Consider the following 14,943-nt stretch of genomic DNA (forward strand, 5'->3'; position numbering starts at 1 on the left):
GTTGATATCGATAGTTTCATAAAAGGTTGAATTAAATAATATATATTTTTATTTTTAACAAGCAGAAACGTCTGCTAACGATTTATTTATTAACGATTTTTTTTTCCATTTTTTCCTCCTTAATATAAAAATAAATATTTTGACGAGAGTGTTCCTACTGTTGCGCGGTTAGATGAAAATTTGTAATTAATATATTGTTACTCGTATTAAGTGTTTTAATTCAATTTTACGAATTATTTGGTTATTCTAACTAAACAGATATTGGACAATTTAAACGTCGAAAAACCACTCGTCTTGTGATTAATTACCTGCTTTATAAGGTTACCTATCAAAAAGTCGAAAATTGTAATGTCGATTATTAGTAGCCCGAAAACACTTCCCATTTTATTAATTGGCCTAAGTTTTGTTTGCCCGAAAGTACTTTTCCCCTATTATTATTTTCCCGATTCTTATTTCGCTGTAATTTTGTTTCGCTTATGATTCGAATCAACACTTATTAAAATTCCTAAGAATCATTTGACAACTACTTTTTGTCGCGTAAAGTTTTTATTCCGAAATATTATTTAACCGCTATATCAAAAGTTCGAAATTCGAATTAACACTTATTAAAATTCCTAAGTATCATTTGACAGCAATTTTGTTTGGCGTATAGTTTTATAGTTCGAAATATTATTAAGCCGCTATATCAAAAGTTCAATAAATTTTCTAACAAAAGTTTGTTCCCGACCCTCACGGTCGCAGTTCTTACTTGACCTATGCCATAGTGAGTCCTAGGATGCCATAACCCACTTTCTTACAAATGTTTGTTTTGTGGCGTAGTTCTAAGGTTTGTTTCTGTAGGATCGTAGTTCTAACCTAACCTAACCCACTTTTTTAGCAAATGTTTGCTTCTGTATGGTCGCAGTTCTAACCTAACCTAACCCACTTTTCTAGCACAAGTTTTTTTCTATATCGTCGCAGTTCTAACTTTTCTAGCACAAGTTTGTGTCTGAATGGTCGCAGTTCTAACCTAACCTAACCCACTTTTCTTGCTAATGTTTGTTTTTGTGAGGGTCGCAGTTCTAACCTAACCTAACCCACTTCTCTAGCACAAGTTTGTTTCTGTATGTTCGCAGTTCTAACCTAACCTAACCCACTTTTCTTAGCAAGTTCGTTTCCGTGAGGGTCGCATTTCTAACCTAACCTATTTTTTTGTAATGTTTCTATAAAATTATATAAGGGGAAATGACATTTCGATGTCGCGTAGCATCGGATTTATGAAAACGTGGTTAACGAAACGGTTGTCAAATGATAAAGTTGGCAACCGTTCTTCTGGTTATTGAGTTTCTATAAAATGATATTAGGGAAAATGACATTTCGATGTCACGTAGCATCGGATTTATGAAAAGGTGGTTAACAAATTGGTTGTCAAATGATAAAGTTGGCAACCGTTCTTCTGGTTATAGAGTTTCGGGAAAACGATAATGTGGCATAGCAAACTAGCGACATTTTAAAAATATGGTAAACAATAGAAATAGAAATAGAAATAGAAATAATTTATTATGAATAACATAAGTGTACATTGGTTTTTCTTAAAGACTAAGAATTTTACAAGGGATGATTTATACAAATGCCTGAGCTAGGATAGTTCCTGTGTTTCAGGCAATAACAAGGACTTAATTGGTAAATTATTATTAATTATTCACTATAATAAAGCTAATTATTTTAATTATAAATAAACAAAAAACATATTACAGCAGGTTCTCAACTAGGTAATTAATTAATTTACAACCATAAGCAAATTTCTGTATCATCGTACCTACGTTATACAATAAACATAGCTACATGGGTGTATATGAGTAATACGTGTTTTTCTTGTGTTAAGTAATTTAGCTAGATACACATTTTTACTAAAGTATAACATGCTATTTCCTATATCAGCAGAATTTTAATAAACAGGGTCAAAGTCAAATTTATAATTTACGTAAATCATTTTCAAGTTTGTTTATGCTTCACTAGTGACAAATTGCATGCATTACGTGACTTAAGTATGTTAAAATAAGGTTCTGTAGAGTTATTTAAATTGCTAAAATTGTCAGTGGGTTCCGGCAGAGCCAGAAATTTGTGTGAGAGCCGCGACATCGTATACTTTAGACTCTGACACAGAAAATTGTCTAGGTGGAGCAAGATCATATTATACATAAGAAGGATAATCTAATGGGAATAAAAAGTACTATGAAAATATGTTAAGAGGCGCTCCTAAGCGCCTTCATAGTCTACAGAATTTATAAATCTTTTCTCAGCCATTTGTCTCGCTGGGCAGTCGGGGTCGCCTGTTTGATGGTCGTTCGGTTTCTTGAAGTGCGAACAGGTTGCACACTTCGGAGGTTTGTCCTTTTTTGGACATTCTTTGAAAGTGTGACCCGCTTCCCCGCAATGTCCGCAGATGTTGCACTCCATTTTGCAGGTCTTTGCAGCATGATTGTAGAGCTGGCATTTGAAGCAACGTGTGACTAGGGTGAAATCTCTCACTGGGCACGACGACCAGTTCACAAAAATCCTGTCATTCTTAATTAGGGCCTTGCGGATCACTCCAGGAACCTCAATTATGTAATTACAGGACTCAGCATCCTTTTTCCCGGATTTGTGACTAAGTCTCGTAGCGGTCAAAAATTTCTCGAGCGTCCAGTCCTGTATCTTATTGTCCAAGTTTTGTTTATAAATGCACTTCAGGACATCATTTTCATGCATTTCCGCGGGAACTCCAATTATGACAATTCTGGGCTTGCGTTTTAGTGGCTCGTCAACAGTGAGTCCAGAGGTAGTGAACTGTGATGATTGTTTCAGTTTTACAATGTCCTCTTTAGAATCAGTGCTTATCACTACACCGCCGTTTCTTACTTTGCGTAACCCTCTCACGTGCAGTTTCATTTCGTCGGGCCGAATAATCTTTTGAACGAGGGATTTTGTCTCCTCGCTCGACTTCAATTTGTCCACAGGGTATATTGCGACTGAGCTGATATTAGACGGTTTGACATACCTCGTTCCAGATTTCTTCAGGGCATCGGCAAATGAAACTGGTCCAGGGGCTGGTCGGCTGGATTCCTCAATCGTCCTCTGTAGGTCTTGGATGCGTTGCACTAGGTCAGTTTTTTCCTGGTGAGCTTGATGCGACTGATAAGCTTGGATCGCATGGGATTTTAGCGATTGGTACTCAATAGCCATTTGTGAGGCGTAATGAGTCACGTTGCGACAAAGAGTGCTTATTCTGAGCTTCTGGTCAATGTTAAGTTTACCTTCTGCCGCTGTTTGGCTAATGTCTTGCAAGTTTAGATCTATCTTTTTAAACCAAGCTTTGATGTCACTTGTAGCAATGACCTTCGGGGGCTCTTCATCCTGCTCCATGTTTGCGGGCGCGGGCGCGGGCGGGACGGGCTGCGGCGTGGGCGTCGAGGGCGGGCTGCGGCGCGTTAGGCCACTCCGGTTAAAGGGACTATTCCCGTTTGACATTTCAAACACTTAGTTATCCTATGTCGACATTATACTACAGCCACGAAACGCGATAGCTGAGTAATGACCCAGATTACGCACGAAATGCAGAATTATGCACGCGAATAATTAAATATCTTAATTAACACGTCCGAACTCATTGACGTCTAGAGATGGATGGATGGACAATGTATTTGGATTATAAAAATCTGTCAACCGTTTTCGGACAAGTGATAATCGGACAAAGGATTTTCGAAACATCGATAGGTTACCGCTTTATAACTATCGTATACTGTACACATACATATATATGTCGCAGCATGACGGCTGCGGATGTTGGAATGTCAAGATATAGTCTATGGAAATAGTCTATGCTTGAGTGTGTTTGACTGCGATACTGTGTCTGTTATTTATATGACCCGAACAGCTTAAATGGATTAGTTCCTGGCTGGTTAAGATGACATTAAGGAAAGCCGTGGTGAGTTGGCATCCTGAGAGGAACAGTCAGTTAGATTTGAATTGGAAAGTATCGCAGTCAACTGCACTGCATTCTTTAAAATATTTTGATATATTTCTTTAATGAGGCTTCGGTCTGAGCCTCCAACATCAGAAGTGGTCGTTAAAAGGCGGAGGCAAAGCACCACGATCTGCGAGACCTCTCCCTTGGACCTGTTCCCACAGAGTCATTTAAAAATAAGTTGTTTCATGCACGGACCATTGTGCATATCTTGGTAATGGTAAGGCTACATCTAGATGTACGGATCAGCTATTTTATGAACATACATCCGGTGAGTTCTAGCATGCTCGCATGTTTTATATAGAGAATATTAATTGACTGAGTTCCATTTTCCATCTTCTTGGTGGTTACCACGGTGGTGAAGGATACCAGAGGCTTCCTAAAAATGTGCATGTGATGACAAGCAGGTACATACGAAATTCGGCTGTTTATTGTCCCTAAGGTGAAACTCTTACGATAGGGATTTTATTTTCCATGAATTCCGATAATTTAGTACATTATAGACCTATTATTGTTAAAAAGGTTACGAACCTTTTCCTTCATGTACATCATGACAAATCATGATTACAAACATAGTTGCCTGGCAACTGTTATGTTGGTAAACAACTGTCAAAACATAGATGTTATATTTTAAATAGAAAAGTTAACTAATTAAGATTTTAATTACAGTTCAGGTATGATCCATGACATTACAAACTGTGTTCGTGCTTACATCTAAAACTTGTCATGCTCGGATGAAAATTAACATTACAGGTGAACCTATTTGAGCGTAGTGTCCTCCGGCAGCCCGGGCCTTCACGGGATTCACCTGGATGTATATCAGACAGACACGACCCACGAACACCAGCAAACGTATGAGCTACGTAGCCCTGTCCGTCTTCTTGAGGTGTAATTAAGGGAAGGTTTCGTTCTACTTTAACGTGTATTTAGGGGTACACTGACGACAGCTTTGCAGGAAGTTGCGGCAAGAATCTTTGATTATATTAATAAATCACAAAATTCTCACCGATATTTCGCCGTAAACTATGCATAGAACTATGCTTACAACAATGGTTGCCATTTCGTGAGCTTCGCTTCATGTGCAGCAACAAAATACTATTGCTGTTGATTTCTACATTAAGGCATAAGTAAATTTAGTTTTTCCCACGATACTAGCGCAACCCTCAACAGTAAAGTCTATGCATGCCTCGCTTGGTTACTTGCTTGCTCATACTACTCGCGTGAATATGGTTTCGCGCTGACTTTAACACATCACGATTATCGACACCATTTTGAAGTATGTATGAATTTATTTACGTTCAAAATTAACCCTTTAACCATTTTGACGTTTGACTTACTCATTCGATTTTAAACTGTATTTTTCATAGTAGAGATGTGTTTATATTTTACATATGATGTCAAATATCTTGCCGCTGCTAATTAAAGAGTTCAGAAGCTTGAATCTGTCCCATTGGCCAGTACGTACCAGAAAAACGTTGTTGAAATGGAATTTTCAAAGTAATGTTATTATTAGAGAAGAATAAGCGATGTTTAAAATCACGCAGTATCTAAAAGTACGAGGTTGAAGTCAACGCCATGAAAATATTACCTACCTAGTTTGTTTTCCGACCAATATTATTTGCACTTTGGTATTTTTATGATTGATGAGATGTGGTCAAAATTCTGCTGTAGGTGCGCCGTTTCTGCTGTAGGGACGCACGCCGCTTAAACTGTTTAACTTCGTGTCCGGTTGGTGTTGGTGTGAAGACTTGGTTGAAGGAACGCTCCTGTCCTGCTGACGATGCATTGCACCTGACAGATTTGGTGAGCCGTTTTCATGTTGGTGACTTTTTGATAGCAAAAATGTTTTAGTTAACACGCAGCCAATATTTTGGCAAGAATATTTATTGTGTAAAACTGTATTAAACGCGGTGAGCGACTACGAAGCTAGTATGAAAAATAATGAGAATAATGCGCTCTTTTAATTCGATCGGAATTAGTACATTGACTGATTTTGGTACGACTATTGAAGAAAGAATTTATGAACCTTTGTTTTTCACATAATAATATTTGAATTCGTTACAACCTAAGCAGTAAACTGCTTTACTGCACCTGACTTTACGCTCTTTTGCTATAAATTGCAATAAAATCACATACTACAAAAAAAAACATCTTAAATGTGCTGCGAGCTTAGCCGAAGTGTCAGTCGTTAGCGCTGCGCGGCAATCGAAACGCATCAGTCTGGCTCTGTCGCGCCGCTGCAGAGGAGCGATGGGGAGGGCTGACTGCGATGCGCTTGCGAAGCGTGAGCGATTGTGACGTTGGCTAGGTACCGTGCTGACAAAAAAAACTGGATATCTTTACGTGTGTCTCCACCGAGGCTTGAAAAGAAAAGTAAAAAAAAACGTACCTCGGAACTATAACTACGACTTAAGCCCTGATTCGACTCTGTTACGGGGTGTGTCGGACTGTGCAAAACTTGGCTACACATTTTGCTTTGACAAAAATCCTCTCTATCCATTATCTTTGCACGATATTTGCGACATTGACGCCTCTAACACAAAAAAAAAATTGTCTATCTTTTGGTAAGATTGATGAATATGACATACACTTAATTGAGATGATTGCTCGACATTGATAAACAAAAATTTAAATAGAGCCGTTCACTCTTCATAACGTTTAAAAACAAAAAAAAACGTAGTTTGTTTACGTGAATTGGCACTAAAGCGATTGAAGCTAATGTGTTGTATAATGTGTAAAGCTAACATTATTAGTTTTACGGATTCAGATATCAGTTTATCCAGAAATTACTAAAGCCTAGATTAGGTATTATAATACCCGATCGACTCCGTATTATAACGTTTCTTTCAAGCGATATACATAGTTTACATATGTTTGCATTTATTAGAACCGTCTTGATGCCTGTCCATAAAAAAAAATCAAGTGTGTTTAACTTAACATTTAAATGCGTAATTCTACGGTTATAGTATAATTACTTGACGATTAAATGTACTTACCTCCTGAATTGCGTGATTGTCTGATTGATATTTTCTTGGGCTTGAATCTTGGCAATACTTATAGAAGTTTGGACACTGAATGCAAGTGTCGAACGTTTAATCTCATTGCTGAATTTTTTTCTGCTTAAACCTTAAACGCTTCGTTCGCACGTCTTCACGCTCTTAATTTTCGCATACAAAAAACGGTCACATGGTGTGCAGCGCGGCGTACAACGGCTTAAAATGCAGCGGGTTATAAGACTACCTTCATTCGATTTTTTTTTTCTTCTCTCCCAAGGGGTAGGATGAATGGAAATCAAATCAACAAATCAAGAAAGTCAAATAACAACGTTGTCAATTACAATTATTATTTGTTTTCTGTTTATTTAAAATGCACAGCGATGACAATGAGATATAAAATGACAACGTTAGTTTTTAAATAGCTATTCTAGCATAGGTATACACTTGCTAAAACAAAGGAAATCGAAGAAATCCTGGCTCCTTTATTACTAGGTCCTGAACCGCGACGAGAATGCGATTAAGGACATTTGCCATATTTAAGTTGTGTTTAATAAGGTGAAATTTATCACAGTAGAGTATGCGGATAAATGAAAATACTCAATTCAGTACACAATCAATAGTCTTCATTTCAGGAACAGTATAGAAGATAAAAGCCATGTATCTACTAAGTAAAAATGTTCACTATTCACATTTTTAATGGAAGGATGGATTAACACTTTCACTGTAGTAGGGGGTCTTTAGACTTCTTACGAAGTATACATACTTTAATTGCCGCAACGAAGGTGTTAAGAAATTTACATTAAAAGTTATATTTTCAAATTTTCATTTTAGGTTTCCAGTATTTCTCTCTATCTCTCTCCTTGTTACTTAAATTAACTCAGAATCACTTCCGATCTTATGAGAAGAAAATAATGATCATATTAAATAGTTAATTAATGCAAGTATTGATGTGCTCACTGTACTTTTAAATCGCATTCCTATTCCGTTCAAATATTACGATGGATGATATCATAAAGTTCACGTCGTCAAGTGTAAAATACTGACCAGTATTACATAACAAAAAGCGTTCGTGAATGATGATTGGTTGCATATGATTGGTTGAATAACAGCATTGGTTGAACGTGATATGAAAATACGACTTGATGCGAAACGGATTTAATTTGAAATGGAACCCAGAGGATGTGTATTACCAGTCAATTAGATACCTTTATGTACATCATGTTGCGGGGTACAATGGTGGACCGTACCTATATAGTTTGCTGTAGGACAGCTGAACCGTGCTATCGTGCATCGTTTCGAATAAATGCCTTTTGAGTGCCTAGTACCTAGTAACAACGGAAGACAAAAGTGATAGAACACATTAGAACCATTAATTGGCAATCGGTTTACCAACAATAACATTAGTTTAAAATGACACAATACTACATCCAACTAATCTAGATGGTGACGATACTGATGAAGCATAGGCTGAATCAAGTTCGCAATGAGTACTTCATTACTGTACCTTCATTTCATACATACATTTTTCATTGGTCGTTTTGGCCAATGATGCAGATTGCGGGTTACGCAATATGGCTGTGTGCCGTGTGTTTTTCATTGGTCATTTTGGCCAATGATGCAGATTGCGGGTTACGCAATATGGCTGTGTGCCGTGTGTTTTTCATTGGTCGTTTTGGCCAATGATGCAGATTGCGGGTTACGCAATGTGGCTGTGTGCCGTGTGTTTTTCATTGGTCATTTTGGCCAATGATGCAGATTGCGGGTTACGCAATGTGGCTGTGTGCCGTGTGTTTTTCATTGGTCGTTTTGGCCAATGATGCAGATTGCGGGTTACGCAATGTGGCTGTGTGCCGTGTGTTTTTCATTGGTCGTTTTGGCCAATGATGCAGATTGCGGGTTACGCAATATGGCTGTGTGCCGTGTGTTTTTCATTGGTCGTTTTGGCCAATGATGCAGATTGCGGGTTACGCAATAAGGGCTGTGTGCCGTTTGATTTTCATTGGTCGTTTTGGCCAATGATGCAGATTGCGGGTTACGCAATAAGGGCTGTGTGCCGTTTGATTTTCATTGGTGGTTTTAGCCAATGATGCAGATTGCGGGTTACGCAATAAGGGCTGTGTGCCGTTTGATTTTCATTGGTGGTTTTAGCCAATGATGCAGATTGCGGGTTACGCAATTAGGGCATTGTTTCATTTTCATTACTCATTTAAAAATGGTTATTGCGAACTTGTTTTGGCTTTTGCATGTATGATTGTGGTCAGGATAACCGAGTTGAGGCTTCGGTCTGATATATATTTATTTATTTGAGCTTGATTGCACAGTGCACAATATACAATTACATGGCATTCTCTACAAGTCAACTTTAAGGCAAACAGAGAAGAAAAACTTGGTGCGGGGTATAAAAAAACACTAGAGACTACATTTTATTTAGATATATCCTTATAAATTAAACACCTTTTCGGATGTGGTTTGCCTGTGATAATATTAACTTACGATCCCCTCTGGGCCGGGTTAGGGCAATGTATATATAATTGGGGTTAAATCCCTTTCCGCATTAAGTTATTTCTCTAATAGCTGAAAGGAAAAGGTAAATTTCCTGGGAAAGGTCCTCCTGTGGATCAAAAAGGCATGTTAATTGCCAGAGTTGTTAAACTGATTTGGTTTGAAATATTACCAAAATTCATTTGAAATATACCCTGTGTCAACCTTTCCTATAAATGAGGGAAAGGAAAATCATACCTACAAAATTTTTTTTCCCAACCTCAACTGGTCTTATTTCTTCAAAAAACGGACGAGAAAGTTGCATTTTATCTACAATATTGAAAGTAGATTTAAGCTTTAAATGATGACTTTGAATAATAAATGTTTAATTAATTGATGGACTCAATTGGATTTAATTTAATTGTACTGAAAAATGTGCTTCACTCGGCGATCAAAAATTTGTTTCACCATCGTGCCTTGAAACCCTCGCAACACTCAAAATTCAATTTGATGAGCACTCGCAACGCTTGCAGTTCAACAATGGAATCTTTCGCTTGTTCGGGTATTAATATTGGCACGTGCGGTTAAACGACAACTTGGCCCCTTGTAAAACAAATAACTATTTCCCCGTAAATAAGTGATGTGAAAAACAGTTCGTATCGCATGGCAGCAAAATTATCCCCATCTTGGGTGTCAACACTTGAGCTCCTCAGAGTCCCTTGACATGTTAAGCTATTGATACAATGCCGACAATTAAAGAATCCTTTGCATCAGGATTCCATAAAATTCATCGCAGGAAATATATATATATATCCATAATAGTTTAATAATTAGAGATAGATAATTAATAGCTAATATAATTAGTACAGTTTTTTCGTTTTAAACAAAACAGTTGTATAATAATCTACACAAGTTTTTTACAAATATGGTTACAGTTTGTATACGTAATTACTGCTCGGTTAGTGGGTAACCGGGTAGTTGGTGTTTGAAAAGGTCAAGTGTACTGCGGGGTCCGTTATTACGCCTCAGATGCAGAAACTTTCCGTTCTGCCCCGCCGTGCATAACAGCCGCAGGAAAACGTTTTTATGATTTGTTAGTCACTACTCAACTAAAAATTATTTCTCGTACTTTTATACCTATCCGTATTTTATAATATGTATTTCAAAAGTCTTGATAATGGTTTCTTCAGTTACCGCTGATAATTACTTATGAAATAAAATTATCTTCTTTTGACCTACTTGGATGGAGGTAATGTGTTTTATTTTCTTAACCTGAAAGTTAAATATCCATCGAAGTTTATTTAAAATTATTTTTTATTTACTCGCTCTCTAAAAAGTTTTTATCTTATCTGAGATAATCGTCGAGAAGAAATAATCTTGACTTTGTGTATTTCGCATTAAAGGCGCTCAAATAAAGGGGTGATCAAAGAGCTTTTTACTACAAAACCTCACTGAGAGTACTTGAAACTCGTGGTTAAACAATTTCCCCTGTCAAAGAGAGAGCGATGCAACCAATTACGGTGGAGTAATTTTATACCGCATTATTTGGTGGTTATCCGTTCATTATCACCCAGGGGGGCTCTTCACGGCAGACCTTACCGTCATTGTCCTTGATATATATATATTGAAAAACACCTGACAACTATCCAGTTCCAGTGGTGTACCTAAAGAGATTTAGTGCAGATTATTTTTTCTTGGTTTAATTTTAAAGTTACTCCATTTGACTAAAAGCACACGTACTTAGGTTACCTTCGAAAGCTGCTGCCGTAGTCTAGTTTTTAACCAAGCGTTAATTGGAAGGATATAGGGATGAAGAAGGAGAGATAGGCTAACATTAAAAAATGTAGAATAAGGACATCTACAAATAGTTGTCACTTTGATGGGAAATTTTTTGGAAGCCCATTCTATAAATCATATCACAACTCTTCATTCGATTTCTAAAACAGATAGATTTTTAAGCACAACTTCATGCCGAATAGACCCCAGCTCATGATACAGATAGAAAGTTTACGTGGTCTATTGAGAAATATATCCTTACACGAGAGCTGTGACCTTGCCTCTTGTCCCGCCTTTGGGCCATTTGAGCGATCTCACCCTTAATTGAACTTATATAATTTAAACAAGGATGTTTCGTCCTTCAAGTTCCTGTGAAGTCGAAAATACCTTCCGAGGCAAGAAAACAGATGCGTCACACGAACTCTACGATTGATTTTAAGTTGATCTGATTTTATTACAGGTACCAATAGGTTAACAACACATGCATAAAAAATAATTACGATGTAGTACTAGAGTGCTAGAGTAAATCTAAACTAAAAAAAATATAAACCACCAAAATCATCCTTTTAATATAACACTTTTTGAAATACTTACATATTTTATAAAGATTAAAGAATCCGAGAATACTTCTAGCTAGGCAATCATACAAAACAGGAAAATAGAATCTATCTACATTTTTGTTAACCGACTTCAAAAAAGGAGGAGGTTCTCAATTCGACTGAATGTTTTTTTTTATTTTATTTCCGATCAAATTGACATCAATCGGCTTCGAATATCGTTTAATTTTCAAATAAATCAAATAGAATACGACACAGACTTAGGTATCCTCAATAAATTAAAATTCGGATCTTGTTCCAAGTGGTCGTTAGTTGAGTAATTAAAATTACACTTTTGATTTGTTTTCGTCGTCTCTCGTATTACATTTTGAAAGTCTGTTTATTTCATGATCAGGCGATTGATTTTTGAATTTGGAACGCACGAATTCGCCGTTCGTGGAAAACGACGTAAGTAATGCTATTTTTGAAAAAGGACGGCTAGTAATTTTAAAATTAGTGGTAATAACCACTCGATTTCGATTATGTTAGTATTTAGAAATTAAATCGCTAGTAGTGGAGATATTATTGAACGAATTTCACGAAATCGAATGGCCGAGATTCAAAAATCGGCCCCCAGCTGTATACAAATTTCCACCATCACTGTTTTTGTCCTCCTCCGTTGAGAAGATTATGTATTTTTCACGATCATACACAAGATGTGCTAGCCGTACAATATTTTGTACTCCATTAGATAATTACAGAAAATATTTATGGACTCAGATACTGGGTGTCATTTTCGCGATTATATTACTTATACCGAATATCTTAATACAAGATGTACTAACCTAACCTAACAAGTACTGTTGAACGCGAACTGTAGAGAATCATTTGAAAAAATCCTGTTTCAGAGTATTCTGGTGCGCTATTTTAACCAAATACTACTTGATGCTGACTGTACTTACTGTATTTGACAATTGGTTGCAGGACCTCAAGTTCATGCTGCTACCTTGGGTGGTGGCCATGGTTCTCGAAACTATGGTGGAGATGGTCAACCTGGTCTATCTTTTCTACTTACAAACGGTAAGTATTTCCTAATAATGTATAAACTTACTTCAATGTAGGTACAGATATAGTGCGAAAAGATTTGCCTTCGAATTGTTATGGAAACGTACGAACGTGTCATGCTATTTCAGTCAGTCTTAGTACAAGACGTACTGACATTGACTGAACTAGCATGACAAATACGAACGTTTCCGAAGGAAACCCTGTTCGCACTACATCCTATGAATCAACTTTGCGACTGACAAAACAAAAAATTTGCTACCAAAAAAAATACAAAAAAGGATGAAAAATTATGAAACTTATAACTCTTGTAACAGTTATAACGTGCAATTACACTGCCAAGAGAGAAAAATGTATAAAGTGGACGGTTTGTTAGCCCATTTTATCATGTTTTTTTCTTTTGATATGCCAGCGCGGAAGGTGCAATCGAGATGAGACCTATAGCAACGCTACAGAAATCCTCAAGCCTATACATTGCGGAGATTCGGTAATAGATGTTCAGTGGTTATAGGTGTAGACAACGTCAGGTGTTTGTGTTTGTTCAACGTACGGCCAAACTTGAATATTATGAGAATTATGAAGTCATCATTAACGACTTTTACGATGGACTAGAACAATACATAAGGTATTTCATTTAGTTTCTAAGGTTTAGTCCTTTCGGAAAAGTTAATTATGTTGACCTACATATTTAACATAGCAGTATGTAAATTTTATTATAATACTATAGGTACCCCATATATGATCCATGTAAATAATTAGGTATTATTTGTTTAAAACATTACGACGATGATTAAGGATACTTATATGAATCAGAAATACCATTAGGATAAATGCGATAAAATTAAATTTTGTACCTACTCGCCTTGCTTTTCTGATAAGAAAGCATCGAAATGTTTTAAAATTATTGTGTAGGTACCTGTAGTTCGTTGTCAATAGTAGCTAACCATATGTAAATGTATTATTAAACTATAATATAGTTAAATGTTTCTGTTATTTGTCAGTACATTAGATTTAATGTAAGTTCCCATACTCCGTATTCCACAACTACGGCGCATTGCATTACCTATTCCTTTTTACTCTGACACTTAAGTTTAGCCAAAAAAGTACAGAGACAAAAAAAATAGGTAGCTATATTTTTAATTATCACGTTTTTATAACGACAAATAAAGGAATATCGAAGTTGAACAACAAGATTCGCTCATTATTGATATTTATTGAATACTATCTTTTGCCCGCGGCTTCGCTCGCGTTAGAAAGAGACAAAAAGTAGCCTATGTCACTCTCCATCCCTTCAACTATCTCCACTTAAAAAATCACGACAATTCGTCGCTCCGTTTTGCCGTGAAAGATGGACAAACAAACAGACACACACACTTTCCCATTTATAATATTAAGTATGGATTAGTATGGATTATTTGCAAGGCTTGCCAAAGGTTTATTTGAGACGGTCTATTAACTTGACGCACACCAAAGAGGATCGAGTATTATAGAGAGTTACTGTCGAAGAAAAATGTGTAATCACAGTGCATAGACTGCCATCTCTTGACACAGGCTTAAAACTTTTGAACCTCAGTTTTGACAATTTGGTCCATATTCTTAGCTCGATATGTGCTAACATGTCAAATATTAATATTAGCGCCATCTAGCTGAGCGTACCCCAAAGGTGTAATGCCAATTAGGCCACCGTACTTTTTTCTATATGGTACTGAGGTACGATTTTTTCTTAGACTTTATCTGTCTATACGGAGTTGTATATGTCTTTGACGCACACAAAGGCAGGTTTCTCGGGGTTCCGTAGTCGATTACCTACCCTTACAGGAGTCCAAACACTCAATTCATGTACTTATGAATAAATTCTGCCTACACACATAGTGACAAATATAACAAAAAGTCCCTAATCCCTTTAAAAAGTGTGAACTACAATGGGATAAAAAAATTCCAAATTCAACACTGCAAAATTGAATCTCTATTCTCGGAAGCTATGTGCTAAGTGGGAATGCTTACTTTACTTAAATAAATCCTATGTTTGAATCTTTTTCAAACAGACTTTTGAAACAATAATCTCTACAGGCAATGCGAAAAGGTATCCAGCCCAAATCTCTGCGTG

The 14,943-nt window shown here is 36.7% G+C and overlaps 1 protein-coding gene across 1 annotated transcript in view; it reads left to right on the forward strand.

The window, feature by feature from the left end:
• Window positions 1–14,943, forward strand: part of LOC125240499 — a 170,134-nt gene that overhangs the window by 78,297 nt on the left and 76,894 nt on the right. Inside the window, exon 5 of the mRNA XM_048148392.1 lies at window positions 12,759–12,854. Coding sequence (XP_048004349.1) covers window positions 12,759–12,854 — 96 coding nt within the window. The remainder of the gene's footprint in view (window positions 1–12,758; window positions 12,855–14,943) is intronic.

This window comes from Leguminivora glycinivorella, chromosome Z (genome assembly GCF_023078275.1).
Source record: "Leguminivora glycinivorella isolate SPB_JAAS2020 chromosome Z, LegGlyc_1.1, whole genome shotgun sequence".
Classification (NCBI taxonomy): Eukaryota; Metazoa; Arthropoda; class Insecta; order Lepidoptera; family Tortricidae; genus Leguminivora; species Leguminivora glycinivorella.